This window comes from Anabrus simplex, chromosome 1 (genome assembly GCF_040414725.1).
Source record: "Anabrus simplex isolate iqAnaSimp1 chromosome 1, ASM4041472v1, whole genome shotgun sequence".
In the NCBI taxonomy this organism is placed as follows: Eukaryota; Metazoa; Arthropoda; class Insecta; order Orthoptera; family Tettigoniidae; genus Anabrus; species Anabrus simplex.
Window position 1 is genome coordinate 730,440,858 of NC_090265.1, and position 20,103 is coordinate 730,460,960.

Consider the following 20,103-nt stretch of genomic DNA (forward strand, 5'->3'; position numbering starts at 1 on the left):
CATGGTGTTCCCGTAGCCACCCCTCCTCTTCTCGGTTGGGCGGTCAGAGTGCAGAGCTGTTGGACCACGGATTAGCCGTGGCCGCTTATGGGCTGAGACCGACTTTGCATCTACGGACCATAGTGGTACTAATCGAGGCAACGTAGCTAAACCCGTGGTGTTCTTCATATAGTGGTACACTCATGCACATAAATGGTGTCCCGGTATAAACGAAGCATGGCGTCCCCTCATCTCCTCGCCTAACGCGTTGCTGCAGGTAGAGAGCCCGCTACAATACTGTTGTGATTGAAATGGGCACAGTGGTGAATGTATAGCAAAAAAACACACACACACAGTGTCTTCAACACTACCCGTTCACTCCCTTACCCTCCTTTTCGGAAATGAAGTGACCTTGAACATTACCCCTTCACTCCCACCCCTCCTTTTCAGTACTGGAGTGGGGCAGTGTTGATTGTTTATGTGGGGCACCATTTCTGTGCATGCATGTACTACTCATAGGTAACGCAGACCCATTCTGAACACAGGGGAACCGACAGCGCAGCGTACGGCAACTTTTCTCGCATTGACATTAGTCCCCCCCCCCGCCTCGGTGGGATACATACGATGGTACTAAACACCAGACAACGCCCAGACCCGTGGTGTTCCTCACATAAGGGTACTACTCCTAGGTAACGTAGATAGATGGTGTTCATCACATAGTGGTACTAATCACAAGTAACGTCGACCTATGGTGTTCCTCATGTAATGGTACTAATCACAAGTAATCTCATGGTTTTAATTTGATCATTGCTTGGTCGCCCCTTTTAGTCGCCTCTTGCGATAGGAAGTGGGTACCGTGGGTATATTCTTCGTTTGCACCCCCCACCCACAGGAGGTTGTGTGTTTGGTCCGCGAGAGCTATTTTATTTCACTCAAGTCCACCGGCAAGCCGGTTAGGACTCCCCTATCCTCCACATGGGAGAATCACTTCTTCCCCTGCTACGACACTGTAGTGGCCGTGAAGGTCAATGGACGGTGAACTTTTATTTCAGTGTTACATTTCTTACTTCCAGTGGACAGAAATCCAAGTAATTTTTCAATACAACTTACATTGTAAGAAATTAGTTATTTCTGATCTGTTCTGTTTACATGGATTGACCGGATAAAATAAAGAGTATATTGGTAACTAAAAGTATTTTTGTCCTCAATGCAATATGATTAAGGCGGATAAGCTTATTGCTGCTCGAGTTCAAGTTCAACGATCCAGTCATATTCACCGTGAATAACATTAGTTACCGGTAGATCATTTATTTGAAGACATACTGTACTGTATAACATCCTTATTCTGTGGTGGTGGTGGTGATTTTTGTTTTAAGAGGAAGTATAACTGGGCAACCACCCTCTATGTAACACTAATCAGAGAGAAGAAATGGAAGAGGTCCGACACTTCGAATAATGAAGGTATCGACCAAATGAACACAAGGGCCACAAAGGGCGTGAAAATTAAAGACTCCCTAGGCCTCCTTACATAATACCGTTGGGGTCGGAAAAGAATGGGAGTTGACTAAGACAGGTCGGAAATTATAGATGAAAGTGAGGAGCCTGGCACAAGTGGAAGCAATGCCAGGACTCAGCTGAGGGTCCCGTGGTCGCCAACCCACGCTCCAAAGTTCAGAACCGCTGGGGCCCCTTTCAGTCGCCTCTTACGACAGGCAGGGGATACCGTGGGTGTTATTCTACCGCCCCCACCCACAAGGGGATCCTTATTCTGTCTGTCATTCACAAGGATATTGAGAAAACAAGAATGATCCGACATCTGAAATTGGTACCAGTTATAGTTTTTTATGTCTTCTTTACAAGAAAAATACAACGGAGCTCTCACGACCACGAGTTTTGTACTTTTATAAAAGTAAAATACGTTCCTGTCTGCGAAGAAACTGTCACATGTTCTCACAGCTATGATCGAGCTACGTCCATCCTGCCTTCCACAGAACGTTTGAGAGACTTAACCCGGTACCCGGTACAAGAACAATACATCATACTGTTCAGTGGAAAATATTTTAGAGAATTAAATGAATGATGTTTTTCCATTCTGCGGTTTATCTGTAGCACGAGAGAGATCAGCTCACTTTATGACCGTGATCGTGAACGCGTCAGGTCTATAAGGTCTGACGCCGTGGTTAGCCGGTTTGAGTCCCGTTCGTTGAAAATACTTTTACCATCACAATTTTGTCCGGCAAGGTAAGGGAGGCGGTGTTATGGAATTTCCTAAGGTGTACAAAATTCCCTGTACTGTGGCAAGGTATACATTGACCAAACATGCCGGTCGGCTGGTACTCGTATCAAGGCACACCAGCCCTCTCAACGCGTCACGATGTTCGAGCTCTTACCCACACTAAACACTAGAGAAGCTGTGGAAATACTTCAACAGAGATACTGCTATCAGTTAAGTAGCACGTGGTTGGCACACCCTTTCACTCTTGTTATTCTGTGACGGTGTCTTTCAAATTCGTACTCTCCTCATCTCTAGATTGTCCACTCTGCGCACAGGGACGCGTCTAGTGACGGACAAGAGTATAGCATTTGTCACGTCACGCTGTATTCTAACAAGCAAATATCGCCGTCCTATTCTCTTTTTTTTAATGGCTCATCACTGCTGCCAACTTGACTAGTCACATATTGAAATCACGAGACATAACTATCAACAAACTAGCCTCAATGTAAATAAATGAAATGGCGTATGGCTTTTAGTGCCGGGAGTGTCCAAGGACAAGTTCGGCTCGCCAGCTGCAGGTCTTTCGACCTGACACCCATAGGCGACCTGCGCGTCGTGATGAGCATGAAAGTAGTACACGCAGCCCCCGTGCCAGAGAAATTAACCAATGATGGTTAAAATTTCCGACCCTGCCGAGAATCGAACTCGGTACCCCTGTGACCAAAGGCCAGCACGATAACCATTTAGCCATGGAGCCGGACCCTCAGTGAAAGTATCAATCATGGATGTTCCCTTACCAAAATAAATGATCAACCAAGATATTCATAATTACGTCGGTTTTCAAGCTCAAGAATTGCTCCAGTCCCGTGCACATTCACAACTTATTCATCGTACCTGAAAGGTGAGCCAAGTGTGTAGAAATCGGCCGTCCAGCTGAGCTACTCTGGTTTGGACCATACATACCACACGCGCGGCATGGACTTCATGCACATTCACAGAACTCACGAGCACTATTATCATCATCAACAGTTGCCATTTAATGTTATAATATGTTTTTGATATACGCATTCTATAACCATATTCTTCGGTGTTTGCATTGTGTAAATAATTCATCTCCCTTCTTGAAATCTGCTGTTACTTATCGGACTTACGTGAAACCACGCTATAAGCAAATAATACATGCACATATGCCGTAAGAGAATAAGAATACACCAAAGGTAAGTCTGCAAACCGCACCAGAGTCGTGACAAGGCAAGATTAGGTTAAGTTGATGACGAAATTCTCTTCCATTTCAACTGAGGTAAAGTTGCTTTCCTTTTCGGAGGAGTTCTTGTAGATTTTTCTAGCTTCTAACACATACTAGTTGAATTCTGTACATACGAAATGGATGAAATATGAGTTATTCGAACACGCCACAATTGTACTTACCTAGTATTACACAAATAGATATACAATCCTGCAGAAAAAGAAAATGTATGCTTTATTTATTCTCGTAAATGTCACACTAGTGATTTTCACAATACGGTTTTATCAGTACGTGTCGGTACGTATAATCTCGCACGTCACATAAAATAATGAGTTCTTAGTGCCAACCTGCAAGATTAACAGCAATTGTAAGACGTCGTATCACCAAGTAGGGTCCCTAAACTGTGTGGTTAGCGACACTGAATCGAACCCAACAGTTATAAATCAGTATTAACGGGGAAGTAGCATTCTTAAATTCAAAATTTCTTTATTGGAGAAGTCTCGCTAGTGAACAGACGCGGAGCAAAGTTCTCTGCCAAACGTAATGGGTTTCACCTATTTTCTGACATGGCAAAACCCCGAAAGCTTGTTATCATGTCTAAAATGTTTTGCTATTTGCTTTACGTCGCACTGACACAGGCAGGTTTTATGGCGACGATGGGACAGGAAAGGGCTAGGAGTGGGAAGAAAGGGGTCATGGCCTTAATTAACGTACAGCCCCAGCATTTTCCCGGTGTGAAAATGGGAAACTACAGAAAACCTCCAGGGCTGCCGACAGTGGGGTTCGAACCCTCTATCTCCCGGATGCAAGCTCACAGCTGCGCGCCCCTAACTGCACGACCAACTCGCCCGGTGTCTATAAAATTAAACTTGTTGAGGTGTATCAGCTTTCTTTGAACGTGTAAATATAGGATAATAATACCACGTTGAGTTCAGAATAAATCAAACCCGAATATTTTTAAAAAGGTCGTTTCTTTTGCGACGATAGTACTCGTATCCTTTGTAAATACTTTATTCCAATGAACATTTCGTTGAATGGTGCGAGGAGAGCTTCGTAGTCACAATCGAACGTAATTGCTCCAGTCCCGTGCCGAGTGTGTTCTGTCTGTCACGCGAGCTCGGCCGTCCAGCTGAGCTACTCTGGTTTGGACCATTACATACCACACGCGCAACATGGACTCCATGCACATTCACAGAACTCACGAGCACTATTATCATCAACAGTTCCCATAAAACATTTCCACATCATCCCATCATCTGCCGCTTCCTTCATTGAAACATAAGTTTGTGTGTGGATGTCGATTAGAATTTGTTTAAGAAAGGTATTACTAGGACTTCCTCGGATATTTTCCTTGAATGAAGCCTTCTGTCACAGTTCTCATTAAACTGGAATAGGGCTTTGTGTGACCCCACCATTCAAGACGACGGTTACGGATGGTCACAGTTGGTTCACAGTGTCTAGAACTCTGGTGTTTGACATCTTATCTCTCGACGGCACATTTATGCTTGTGTAATAATTCATGACATAGCATTTTCTTTGGAAATTAAGTGCCTTCCTTACCAGTAACAGGACCTCGCGAGATATTATTATTATTATTATTATTATTATTATTATTATTATTATTATTATTATTGTTACGGACTTTTCCGTGGTAGGTAGAGGTGAAAGAAGGTGCGGGTGTGAATGGGTTTCAAGCTACGAAATTATAGTGCAATGTAAAATTAATTTAAAAGTTAACAAGGTTATATTTTCTTTTCGAAAACAAAGAAATAACAAGCATGGCAGGTACAAAGTAGCAATTCAAAAGGGGTTAGTTACAATATTTACAGAATTTGGGCTTCGCGCCCTGACTTCACAATGCTTGGGCAATCAGCTCAGTTTTACCTCAAACACAAGTTTTAACAGAGGGGGAGAAAACCCCATTCATACCTAGGAGCCCTTGCTCCAAATTACACTGAAAAACCTCCATGAGGCATACAACCCAGAATTTTCAAAAGAGCCACTCGCTCTCAAAATTTAAGCCTCTCCCAGGCCACACCAAACTCCACCTTCAAGTTGTCCTCAACGGACATAAACACAGGGGTAAAATACCCAATCTACTGAGGTCTATTAAAAGAAAAGCAGGTTAATTAAATGACCTCTAAAATAACAATTTGAGAGGAGGCGAACTTGCACTCCTAATACACTTTGATTAAGACCTACTTGGCACTAGGCCGTTAATACAAGGGCTAATCCCATGCTAAAGAGGTGACTTAAGAAAAGAACAATTTGTTTTACATTAACGAAAAATAGGTTGAGAAAATAAGTTCACCTCAAGACAATGTGAGTGGGAGCTCGAGAGGGTTAGCACTCTCTATCCCAATATGTCGTTTTAAAAGAGAATATATGAAAGGAGTAGTTACATTTTAGGAAAAGGTTACATGGCTGAACGCTTAGAACCCGCCCCGAAAGTTAAACTGCTGAGCTAGCAAAGAAAGAAGTTATTAATCGGCCATTACCTTGTGTTGAACGGCTGGAGAAGAAAGAGGCGCTTCCCGCCCCCTGCTATGTACTTAACACACTGAAAGATGGAACAGAAGTGGCCGAGAGACCCAAAAATCAGCAGTTTAAATACTCTCGCGGAAGTTTCTAGGCGTTAGGGGAAAGAAAACACCCTCCCACAAACTCTTTATTGGATAGGACCCCGCAACAGATTCAAGTTGGGGGAAGATACATCTGATTGGATAGAAATTAATTGAAGAAATTCGGGATTGGATACATTCATAACAAGGGGAAGAAAGGGGTAAATATTGCCAACTTAAACAATGATAGAAAGAAATTTAACAAAGAACAAACTCTTGAAATTAAATTTTCTCCAAAAAAATAGTTCTTTGACTCCGCACTAGGTTGCACTATTGTAGATCTTCAGTAGTGTCCTCTAGAAGAGAAAGTTCACACTTCTTACTTCAAGCGAAACAAAAACACATCAAAAATGACACAGTTCAAAAACTCAAAATTTTCCACGTGGTGACATCTTCTGAGACGGTAGAAAATTAATACTGTCAATAAAGTTCAGACTTCCTCCAGCAGAGGAGTTTCAACAGGCGCACATTTTAAATTAGCGGAGTGGAGGTGTACCGCCCGGTACAGACCCCCCCCCCCCAAAAGTTCCTCCAGGGATGACACATGAAATCAGTTTGAAACAAGGTCCAAGTTATGCTGTGGGTATGAAGATTGATTGCCAAAAAAATTTACAAGAATTTCTTAATTTGGGTTGATTTGGTTTCAAAATTTGTTGTTGCAGATGAAGTAAAGTCTTTATATTTGTAGAAGTTGCATTTCTGAAGATAACTTTTTATACTTGAAAGTGAGGAAAAAAAATTTCAAAGTCCACCAAATATTGCAGTTGAATTTCCCAGTGTAGTCATTACTTATAGTATCTGTTCATGTAGTAGATGGTGATGAAGTGGGATGGCCAGACCGGCCGTTGCGGCTTGCGTCCAAAGGAGGCCGCTCGGACCCCTCAAGTACCCTGAGATACCGCTCGCCCGCACTATGAGGGGAGCAGAGGTGTTGAAGCACGCCGCGCCCGCGGTGAACATATACAGGCTGCGGGCAAGTAGCAGGTCGTGCGCCGCACATCAGCCTTGGCCGGGAGGAGAGCTCCGGCTCGCCGTGCACACGTCGTCCTCGCTGGGGCCGAGGGGGCCCGTCCTCAGCTCCAGTTGCTGCACGGCGCCGCGCGGCTGCGGGGGCACTGAAACATTAAAGCTTGGCGGCAGAATTGTGTTGGACCATCATCTTTTTTGAGGGTACAGGCTTGTGGAGAGGTTGAGGGGCCAGCGGCGTGCAAATATCCATGGCATAAGTCAAGCCACTGTGTGTATTGAAGCAGGAGACGGGAGCGTGGTAATGGCCGAGGTAAGGACAGGATGGCAGTTTAACAATCGGGGAGGTTTACAAGAAATGCTTACATATAAAATAAAATAGAAGGAGCAGAATGCCTTAAGAGTGGAACTCAAAAAAAAAATATAACCTTCATATTCCTATCAAATTATATGAAGCAAGTTGACACAAAATTTACACCGGTTTCACCTGGGACAGGTGAACCCTAAATATCCTCTCGGTGGCTGGATTGCTTAATAACAACGTAACCGGGGTGAGGAAATCGAGAATTATACAAGGCCCATGAAATCTGGGGGCAAGCTTGCCCGCGGGAACAAAATTTTTGACCATAACCTGGTCACCTACCTTCAAAGGGGTGGGTCTCCGTCCACGATCATACCTTTCCCTAACCTTTTCATGAGACACTTTAAGATTGGCTTTAGCCTTCTTCCAAAGATCTTTAATGTTATCCGGATCTATTGTCTCGGGTAGAATGTCATTCAGAGACCAGAGGTTAGAGAGCGGCGAGTTGGGAACAAACTTGAACATCAAAGAAGCTGGAGTAAACTTGTGAGATTCATGAACCGCCGAATTCAAAGCAAAAGCTATCCAATGCAGGGACGTGTCCCACCTGGAATGATCTTCATGATGATAGGCAATAAGTGCTGACCTGAGATTACGGTTAACCCTTCCAGCCAGAGATGGTTGAGGGTAATAAGCAGAAGTAGTTACATGAGAGATTGATAAGTCAAAACAGAATTTACGAAATAAATTAGATGTGAAAGCCTTAGCATTATCAGATACAATATATTGACACGGACCAAAAGAAGCAAAAATAGAATTTAAGCAGGTAATGGTAGACTGAGCGGTAGCCAGCTTAGTCGGAAATAACCAAGAAAATCTGGTAAAACCATCTACGCACACAAAGATGAACTTGTTAGCATTACCCTTTGACTGGGGGAAGGGTCCTACATAATCGATATACAGACGTTCCATGGGGCGCGACGCTTGATGCGAAGACAAAAGGCCTACCTTGGTGGACATGGTGGGTTTACTGAGCAAACAAGATTTACAAGCTTTTACAAGTTCCCGGATTTCACCGTCCATACCTTTCCAGATGAACATTTCACGAATCTTCTCACGAGTTTTAAAGATTCCAAGATGCCCTCCTAATGGGGTCTCATGATAATACTTGAAGATCATAGGTACAAGAACAGCTGGAACGACAACTTTCATCATCCTATCATGCCTCGATGGGCAACATAGAACACCATTCCTCAGAACATAAGGGACAACATGTTCCCCAGAAGAAAGGGTCTCCATTATCGGAGCCAGCGTCGGATCTTCACGTTGGTATTTCTCAATATCCCTAAAAAGCATGGGAACATCTGTTAAGATAGCATTAACACCAGATAGTATGGACTCGGGAGGTGATGAACTGTCGACCGGTTCGTGGGTCTCGACGTCGTTATGAAACATACGGCTGAGTCCATCAGCAACAACATTTTCGGTACCTCTGATATGTCTAACATCAAACTGGAAGGCGGAAATACGAATAGCCCAGCGGGCTATACGACCAGTACGACGCGGCCTACCTAAGACCCAGCTTAATGCTTGATTATCTGTCTCCAGGTCGAATTTGACGTGTTCCAAATAGAGACGGAACTTTTCTAAGGCGAATAAGACTGCCAAACCTTCGAGCTCATAGATGGAATACTTGGCTTCTTGAGCCGACAAGGTCCTAGAGGCATAGGCGATAGGTCGCCTCCCTAGTTCAGTCTCTTGAAGAAGGACTGCAGCTACTGCTGACGACGACGCGTCGGTTTGGACTATGAATTTCTTCGAGAAATCAGGCATAGCAAGGACAGGGGCATTACAAAGTGCTAATTTAAGGTCTTCAAAAGCGGCTTGTTGAGAAGGTTCCCACTCGAATTTGATGCCTTTCCTACGAAGAAGGTTTAAGGGCGCCGCTCTATTAGCAAAGTTAGGAATGAACTTCCTGAAGAAATTCACCATACCAATGAACCTGGCGATACCTTTAATGTCCTTGGGAGGTTTAAAATCACGGATGGCCTGTGTTCTAGAATGATCGACTGCTACACCATCGGGTGACACAATATGCCCTAGGAATGACATAGAGGGCTTAGCAAAGACAACCTTGGACAACTTAACAGTTAACCCAGCCTTACGAAGGCGATCGAGAACTTCTCGCAAATGATCTAGATGTTCTTCAAAGGTCTCTGAAAATACGACGACATCATCTAAGTAGTGATATAAGTACTCGAATTTGATGTCGGAGAAGACCCTATCTAGTAGCCTAGTGAGCACAGCTGCCCCCGTGGGGAGCCCGAAAGGCACGCGGTTGTATTCATATAAATTCCAGTCCGTGGCAAACGCTGTAAGGTGTTTAGACTCTTCGGCAAGGGGAATTTGATTATAGGCCTGATTCAAGTCCAAGATAGTGAAGAACTTGGCCTTACGAAACCATGAAAAGCAAGAATGAAGGTCAGGAAGGGGCACAGATTGCAACACCACCTTCCGATTGAGAGCCCTGTAATCAATGACAGGCCTGAAGCCTCCTTGGGGTTTCGGGACTAGAAAAATAGGCGATGAATACGCCGACTTAGAGGGCCTAATAATACCATCCTTCAACATCTGATCGATAATTTCTTTCAGAGCCTTCATTTTAGGTGGAGATAGCCTATAAGGTGGGAATCGAATCCGTGACCTCAATTTTGTATTCAATAAGGTCAGTAACACCAAGAGTATCAGAGAACACCTCTGGAAATGACTGACATAATTTACGAATACTATCAGCCTGCTCCTCAGGTAGATGTCTAAGGTCTAACAACATCTCATCCTGGGTAGGCGAAATAGATGAACATGACACAGAATTACACTTTAACAAGGGAATTTTACAATTGGACGCAAATTTGAATGTGCACGACTTACTCTGAAGATCGAGCACAAGACCAGTGTGAGAAATAAAGTCCGCTCCCAGTATAATGGGGCAAGACAGGTGCTTAGCCACAAACAATTTAATTTTCCAAGTAAACTTAAAAATACGAATTTTGACCAGTACGGAACCTAGAATTTCTAATGGAGATGAATTAGCCGAAACATATTGAATAGAAGATGAGACGTAGTCAGGTAGTTTACAAACAGCTTTCAATTTAGAATACCATTCAGCCGAAATAATCGAACAAACACTGCCTGAATCTAAGAGAGCTGTTATAGGCTCGTTATTTAACTCAATCTTAAGTAAAGGAACAGGTGCGGGGGTATCCGCCGCAATCCTAAGGCACTCTTTGGGGCATTCAAAAGATGTATTCGAAGACTTATCGTTCCCTGAATTCTCGACCTTTTTGCCAGGGGCTGAGCCTTGGGAAGCAGAATTAGTTGACTCAGCCGCAGCCACTAGTCACTTTTGATTGTTGTTGGAAGTTACACCAGAAGTTGAGCAGGAGGGGGTGCTATTCGAATTGGGACAATTCTTTGCGATATGTGAGAAAGCCCCACATTTAAAACAGCCTTGTGATGAACCAGCTCCATTATTTGCCCTACTAGTTTTGATCAGAGGACACTTATTGCGCAGATGGTCAGGCGACCCGCAAGCATAACATTTACGGGGGGTGACTGATCGGCGAGGTGGAGGCCGAGTATTACTAATGGAAGGCGGGGGTTCTTTCGCGACACGCAAAGAATCGGCGTATCTAACTCCTTCCGCTGAGACGGCCAATGCTTCAAGTTCCGAGAAAGTTTGCGGGCACGCCGCGAAACACAAATATGACCTATAGGGAGGTGAAATTCCCTCTACAATAGCCTGTACAATCTGATCTTCAGGAAAATGAAGGGCAAACACCCTAGTATAAAACTTAATGTCCTGTATGAAATCAGCCAAGTTTTCATCCAAGCGCTGTACACGATAATAGTACTTCTGAATAAGGGAGGACCTGGCCCTAGCAGGGATGAAGTTAGCTAGCAAATGGGCATGGAAATCCTCAATAGATGATTGCTCGGCAATGGCTCTTACGATTTTATCAGAGAGAATACCAATAGCATACGGATAGATAATTTGCAAGATTTGACATGGAGAAAGAGAAAAAACAAGGGCATGATCCTGAAATTCCACTAGAAATCTTAAAAATGAAATTACGTCACTGGTGGTATTAACGGAAAACTTAGATATACCTCTGAGCAACATTGCCAATGGATGAGGCAAGTTACTAAACCCGGGTGACATAGTAGGTAAAGGTTTCAATGGCAAGGAAGTTAATTCAGAACGGATGTTACTCAACGATGCACGGCGTTCAGACTCGTTGTCCAGTGGGGCAGGGATAGTTTGAGCAGCAACGGTTATTCTATTAACTTCTCCCTTGGGAGGCGCTTCCTCACTACCTGCATTTACTATGGTGGGTTGATCAGATTTGGGAGGAACTTCCCCAGTTAACAATTGAGTGACCTTACTAGATAATTCGGAAATATTTTCCAGGAGCGTACTAGCTTCCTTCCTCTGAACATCATTCAGTTTTAGAGACAACAGATCGTTAACCCTATTCGAAAAATGATATAGCCTGCCTTGCACACGCTTAATTTGATTAGGAGACGGATCATTTTCATCAAAAAAACTAACTACAGAAGCTAGCCCAGTAATATTCTCCGTGATCGTGGAAAGAGAGTCGTCAATTTCTTTCTCTCCCAAATTGGGGATAGAAATGGGCAAATCAAGGGACTCTCTAAGCTTGTTAGTGTCTATTGCAACAGTGCCTCCAGATTGCACATTTCTGATAGTTAATTCATAGATCAACTCCTCCTTACGCAAATAGTTAAGAAGGAGAACATCGCGAGGGCCGGGCATGATGACAGACCAATTTTGAAAAACTCAAAAAATTCCAGCAACTGGGAAAATAGTTAGAGTTCGGAACAAACAATATTTAGCCGTCAAAAGGGGCTAAATTGAGACCCATTCAACCACGCTCTGCTACCACTTGTTACGGACTTTTCCGTGGTAGGTAGAGGTGAAAGAAGGTGCGGGTGTGAATGGGTTTCAAGCTACGAAATTATAGTGCAATGTAAAATTAATTTAAAAGTTAACAAGGTTATATTTTCTTTTCGAAAACAAAGAAATAACAAGCATGGCAGGTACAAAGTAGCAATTCAAAAGGGGTTAGTTACAATATTTACAGAATTTGGGCTTCGCGCCCTGACTTCACAATGCTTGGGCAATCAGCTCAGTTTTACCTCAAACACAAGTTTTAACAGAGGGGGAGAAAACCCCATTCATACCTAGGAGCCCTTGCTCCAAATTACACTGAAAAACCTCCATGAGGCATACAACCCAGAATTTTCAAAAGAGCCACTCGCTCTCAAAATTTAAGCCTCTCCCAGGCCACACCAAACTCCACCTTCAAGTTGTCCTCAACGGACATAAACACAGGGGTAAAATACCCAATCTACTGAGGTCTATTAAAAGAAAAGCAGGTTAATTAAATGACCTCTAAAATAACAATTTGAGAGGAGGCGAACTTGCACTCCTAATACACTTTGATTAAGACCTACTTGGCACTAGGCCGTTAATACAAGGGCTAATCCCATGCTAAAGAGGTGACTTAAGAAAAGAACAATTTGTTTTACATTAACGAAAAATAGGTTGAGAAAATAAGTTCACCTCAAGACAATGTGAGTGGGAGCTCGAGAGGGTTAGCACTCTCTATCCCAATATGTCGTTTTAAAAGAGAATATATGAAAGGAGTAGTTACATTTTAGGAAAAGGTTACATGGCTGAACGCTTAGAACCCGCCCCGAAAGTTAAACTGCTGAGCTAGCAAAGAAAGAAGTTATTAATCGGCCATTACCTTGTGTTGAACGGCTGGAGAAGAAAGAGGCGCTTCCCGCCCCCTGCTATGTACTTAACACACTGAAAGATGGAACAGAAGTGGCCGAAAGACCCAAAAATCAGCAGTTTAAATACTCTCGCGGAAGTTTCTAGGCGTTAGGGGAAAGAAAACACCCTCCCACAAACTCTTTATTGGATAGGACCCCGCAACAGATTCAAGTTGGGGGAAGATACATCTGATTGGATAGAAATTAATTGAAGAAATTCGGGATTGGATACATTCATAACAAGGGGAAGAAAGGGGTAAATATTGCCAACTTAAACAATGATAAAAAGAAATTTAACAAAGAACAAACTCTTGAAATTAAATTTTCTCCAAAAAAATAGTTCTTTGACTCCGCACTAGGTTGCACTATTGTAGATCTTCAGTAGTGTCCTCTAGAAGAGAAAGTTCACACTTCTTACTTCAAGCGAAACAAAAACACATCAAAAATGACACAGTTCAAAAACTCAAAATTTTCCACGTGGTGACATCTTCTGAGACGGTAGAAAATTAATACTGTCAATAAAGTTCAGACTTCCTCCAGCAGAGGAGTTTCAACAGGCGCACATTTTAAATTAGCGGAGTGGAGGTGTACCGCCCGGTACAATTATTATTATTATTATTATTATTATTATTATTATTATTATTATTATTATTATTATTATTCGTTTCACCCTCTTCGGGATACGTCGAATGAATCATTTCTCTGGGTGTTGTTCTTTTCTTTGTGCCCAGTATTTCTTCATTCTTTCTGATCTTTGTTTCCTCTCATCTTCCGAGACAATAGATTCGGCTTTTAATATAAATTTGTCTTGGAACCTTATATTTTCGTCAGACCTTATGGACATGACGCGTTCACGAGCACGGTCACCAAGTGAGCTGATCTCTCTCGTGCTACAGATAAACCGCAGAATGGAAAAACATGATTCATTTATTTATTTTCCACCGAACAGTATGATGGTCATCATTGCATTGTTCTTGTAACCGGGTTAAGTCTCTCAAACGTTCTGTGGAAGGCAACTGAAGCTCGATCATAGCTGTGTACCTACGTCATCATGGCGAATATGTGACCGCAGACAGGAACGTATTTTACTTTTATAAAAGTAAAAAACTCGTGGTCGTGAGAGCTCCGTTGTATTTTTCTTGTAAAGAAGACATAAAAAACTATAACTGGTACCAATTTCAGATGTCGGATCATTCTTGTTTTCTCAATATCCTTGTCAATGACAGACAGAATAAGGATCCCCCTGTGGGTGGGGGCGGTAGAATAACACCCACGGTATCCCCTGCCTGTCGTAAGAGGCGACTGAAAGGGGCCCCAGCGGTTCTGAACTTTGGAGCGTGGGTTGGCGACCACGGGATCCTCAGCTGAGTCCTGGCATTGCTTCCACTTGTGCCAGGCTCCTCACTTTCATCTATAATTTCCGACCTGTGTTAGTCAACTCCCATTCTTTTCTGACCCCAACGGTATTATGTAAGGAGGCCTAGGGAGTCTTTAATCTTCACGCCCTTCGTGGCCCTTGTGTTCATTTGGCCGATACCTTCATTATTCGAAGTGTCGGACCTCTTCCATTTCTTCTCTCTGATTAGTGTTACATAGAGGGTGGTTGCCCAGTTATACCTCCTCTTAAAACAAAAATCACCACCACCAGCACCACCACCACCACCACCACCACCACCACCACCACCACCACAGAATAAGGATGTTATACAGTACAGTATGTCTTCAAATAAAGGATCTACCGGTAACTAATGTTATTCACGGTGAATATGATTGGATCGTTGAACTTGAACTCGAGCAGCAATAAGCTTATCCGCCTTAATCCTATTAGGAACGTCTTTAAAGCATGCCCCCTCTTAAAATATACTCTACATTGCATTGAGGACAAAAATACTTTTAGTTACCAATATACTCTTTATTTTTTCCGGTCACTCTATGTAAACAGAACAGATCATAAATAACTCATTTCTTACAACGTAAGTTGTCTTGAAAAATTACCTGGATTTCTGTCCACTGGAAGTAAGAAATATAACACTGAAATAAAAGTTCACCGTCCATTGACTTTCATGGCCACGAGTGTCGTAGCAGGGGGATAGGTGATTCTCCCATGTGGAGGAAATCACCCAGAACAAATCGAGCTGCTTTTCTATGGATTTTTTTCTAGTTCTTGAATAAAGTAATCTTGGTGAGGGTCACATACACTGGAACTTTACTCTAGTTGGGGTCTTACCAGAGATTTATATACCGGGCGAGTTAGCGGTGCGGTTAAGGACGCGCAGCTGTGAACTCGAATCCGGGAGATAGTGGGTTCGAATCCCACTGTTGGTAGCCCTGAGGATGGTTGACCGTGGTTTCCCATTTTCATACCAGGCAAATGCTGGGGCTCTACCACAAATAAGGCCACGGCAGCTTCCTTCCCAGTCCTAGGCCTTTTCTCTCCCATCGTCGGTGCGACGTAAAACAATTAGAAAAAAAGAGAGATTTATATTCCCTCTCCTTTCCCATCATTACTATAACCCCTAAATATGCTCATAACCATGCGCAGATATCTGTCCCCTTTATTTACAAACCGTTTATGTGATTATCCATATACACTGACTGACAGAGCAAATGCAACACCAAGAAGGAGTGGTTCGAAAGGAATGAAAGTTGGGGAAAAAACAGAGACGGCACGGACGAATAATTGATGTTTATTTCAAACCGATATGCAGGTTACACAATGGGCACGGCATCGACTCAGTAGGATGTAGGACCACCGCGAGCGGCGATGCACGCAGAAACACGTCGAGGTACAGAGTCAATAAGAGTGCGGATGGTGCCCTGAGGGATGGTTCTCCATTCTCTGTCAACCATTTGCCACAGTTGGTCGTCCGTACGAGGCTGGGGCAGAGTTTGCAAACGGCGTCCAATGAGATCCCACACGTGTTCGATTGGTGAGAGATCCGGAGAGTACGCTGGCCACGGAAGCATCTGTACACCTCGTAGAGCCTGTTGGGAGATGCGAGCAGTGTGTGGGCGGGCATTATCCTGCTGAAACAGAGCATTGGGCAGCCCCTGAAGGTACGGGAGTGCCACCGGCCGCAGCACATGCTGCACGTAGCGGTGGGCATTTAACGTGCCTTGAATACGCACTAGAGGTGACGTGGAATCATACGCAATAGCGCCCCAAACCATGATGCCGCGTTGTCTAGCGGTAGGGCGCTCCACAGTTACTGCCGGATTTGACCTTTCTCCACGCCGACGCCACACTCGTCTGCGGTGACTATCACTGACAGAACAGAAGCGTGACTCATCGGAGAACACGACGTTCCGCCATTCCCTCATCCAAGTCGCTCTAGCCCGGCACTATGCCAGGCGTGCACGTCTATGCTGTGGAGTCAATGGTAGTCTTCTGAGCGGACGCCGGGAGTGCAGGCCTCCTTCAACCAATCTACGGGAAATTGTTCTGGTCGATATTGGAACAGCCAGGGTGTCTTGCACATGCTGAAGAATGGCGGTTGACGTGGCGTGCGGGGCTGCCACCGCTTGGCGGCGGATGCGCCGATCCTCGCGTGCTGACGTCACTCGGGCTGCGCCTGGACCCCTCGCACGTGCCACATGTCCCTGCGCCAACCATCTTCGCCACAGGCGCTGCACCGTGGACACATCCCTATGGGTATCGGCTGCGATTTGACGAAGCGACCAACATGCCCTTCTCAGCCCGATCACCATACCCCTCGTAAAGTCGTCTGTCTGCTGGAAATGCCTCCGTTGACGGCGGCCTGGCATTCTTAGCTATACACGTGTCCTGTGGCACACGACAACACGTTCTACAATGACTGTCGGCTGAGAAATCACGGTACGAAGTGGGCCATTCGCCAACGCCGTGTCTCATTTATCGTTCGCTACGTGCGCAGCACAGCGGCGCATTTCACATCATGAGCATACCTCAGTGACGTCAGTCTACCCTGCAATTGGCATAAAGTTCTGACCACTCCTTCTTGGTGTTGCATTTGCTCTGTCAGTCAGTGTATTAACACCTAGGTACTTACAGTGATCCCCATAAGGAACTTTCACCCCATCAACACAGTAACTGAAACTGAGAGGACTTTTCCTATTAGTGAAACTCTCAATCTGACTTTTAACCCCGTGTATCATCAAACCATTCCCTGCTGTCCATCTCACAACATTATCGACGTCTTTTTGCAATTGCTCACAATCTTGTAACTTATTTATTACAATACAACATCATCCGTAAAAAGCCTTACCTCTGTTTCCAATTCTTTATTCATATAATTTATATAAATAAGAAAACATAAAGCTGCGTTTACACTAAGCGCAATTTCCTCGCGAAATAATTTCGCAAGAAAATTGTAGTGTAGACCCTCCCTCACCCCTGAGTAATTGCAGAGTGAAGGGCCTCGCTGCGAGCCGGAGCTCAGTCGCTTTTTGTCCGCGCATCAAACGGTTTCGCTCGTCGAATTTCGCTCAGTTTAAACGTGGTCCTCATAGTTGCGCGAGGGATGAATCAAGGACAGTGTTTGCAGCTTATCGATCTCTACAAAAATCGAGATTGTATTTGGAATCAAAAAAAAAAAAAAAAAAAACCCGATTTCAATCGCAATAAAAGAGAAGATGCGTGGAAGGAAATTAGTTATCAAGTAAACTTTCCTATTTCTACAGTGAAAGGGAAGATGAAAGCGCTACTGGGATTATACTGAAGCGAAAGATGAAATAAAATAAGAACAGAGTCACTGAATCAGGTAAACAATTACTGTTGGTTTATAATGGAAAATTGTGTCATTTCATTACTTTTCTTAACCTACCGGTACCCTATTTTGAAGCATCCTTGGTCAGGCTGAGTAGCTCAGACGGTTAAGGCGCTGGCCTTCTGACCCCAACTTGGCAGGTTCGATCCTGGCTCAGTCCGGTGGTATTTGAAGGTGCTCAAATACGTCAGCCTCATGTCGGTAGGTTTACTGGCACGTAAAAGAACTCCCGCGGGACTAAATTCCGGCACCTCGGCGTCTTTGAAAACCGTAAAAGAGTCGTTAGTGGGACGTAAAACGAATAACATTATTGGAGCATCCTTGGGTCATTGTGAAGAACTTACACTGACCAGCACGAAAACACTTCAATTTCTTACAAAAACTGAAATTTATTTCAACTTTATGGCACTTTTATGACACTAATGTACTATAAGATGATGAAATATTGTAACGGCTGGAGGGACAAAACAAGTTTCCATGTTGGATGCAAAACCAGAACTGAAGCTTTCAGGCTTGTCGAAGGCGGCTCGCCCCGCTCGCGTTATTTTTCGCTCTGAATTGCGCTCTGTTTTGGGTAGTGCGAAATTTCATTCGAAGCGAGTAAGTTTCGCCCGAGCGACTTTCGCAAGGGAGTTTCGCTAGCGTAAACGCAGCTTAACGTTCCAATAATACCGCCTGAAGGAATTCCCCTCTTATTTGTTACAGGGTCAGATGAAGCTTAATTTTGCAGCGCTACTTCATGAAAACTAAGTTTTAGATTTTCGTTTTTCTTCAGCAAGTGGCCGCCTCTCTTACCTGTCAATCGAGACATTAAACATAATCGTAAGTTAAATACTCTCAGCGATGTATGCGTTCTACCCAAACATTAACAACCTCTTAAAAGTTTTCTTTCCATACATCCGTTGTAGATGAACGTAAGTCTACTTTAAAACATATCCATTTCAATAATAATAATAATAATAATAATAATAATAATAATAATAATAATAATAATAATAATAATAATAATAATAATAATAATAATAATAATAATAATAATACGTTTGATTTTTCTGGCAAAGTTAGGAATGTACTCCCTTTCTTACACTTTACCAGTCTTAACTTAGAAAACTGTTAATAATAATAATTACTGATGACAATAATATGAAAACAATAACAATAGTAATAGTACTAATAAGTTAATCAAACGTAGTGATATTAAGGAAGACTCATACATAAAAAATAAATCGTATCATCTATATAATACACATTGTACATAGATTACATTGTATATGAATAATAAGTACTAAATATACTGCTTAAAGGACAGTTTCAAAAACGTAAAGGAAGTTTCGTCCATTCTCACAGCAGCCAGCGCACCGTCCTGATCCTAAGTAATGATGATGGTGGTCTTTTTCCCAGGTGAATGTCACCATCACTGCTCCAACATATTTCGGCGCACGTCATGGACTGGAGACTCTCACCCAGCTCGTCGTCCTGTCAGCTGAAGGTCGTCTTCTAATGCCGAAAAAAGCGAGCGTCCGGGATCATCCTATCTACAAATACCGTGGTATTCTTCTGGACACGGCTCGAAGCTTCTTCCCTCCAAATGCCATCAAGCGCACTCTTGACGCCATGGCTGCCAACAAGATGAACACCTTCCACTGGCACATGACAGACTCTCACAGCTTCCCCTTTGAGTCCAAGACATACCCCAATTTCAGCCGTTATGGAGCCTACTCACCAAAACAGGTAAAAACACCTTGTCTTCTAAATTAATTTAACTCTGTGGCATCATATTCAGTTGTATTCCATTTCAGACATAATGAATGATGAAGCAGGAACGACAACGAAGACCAATGTGTGAGAATGGATGGAAGACAATCCCTCCGAAGGAGTAGCATTAACAACTCGAGTTAATGAGCTAGAACTCGCATACCAACTGACCAAGAACATTTACAATAAAAAGTGTATCTCCCGTAACACTAAAATGAAGCACTACCAGACAGTCATTCGCCTTATACCAGGTGTATGCATACGTTTTTGCCGGTTTTATGGTAAAGAAAACATTGCAAGAAATCAGGTTCATTTTCCGTATCAAATCCTATTTACAAAGACTTAATAAAAATAAAAAAATCTTCCACCTTTAAAGAAAACATGTAAGTTTAAGGGAAATAAATTTTTTGGTTATT

The 20,103-nt window shown here is 43.3% G+C and overlaps 1 protein-coding gene across 1 annotated transcript in view; it reads left to right on the plus strand.

Moving 5' to 3' along the window:
* Positions 1-20,103, plus strand: part of LOC136872725 (chitooligosaccharidolytic beta-N-acetylglucosaminidase) — a 158,884-nt gene that overhangs the window by 40,758 nt on the left and 98,023 nt on the right. Inside the window, exon 4 of the mRNA XM_067146556.2 lies at positions 19,334-19,663. Coding sequence (XP_067002657.2) covers positions 19,334-19,663 — 330 coding nt within the window. The remainder of the gene's footprint in view (positions 1-19,333; positions 19,664-20,103) is intronic.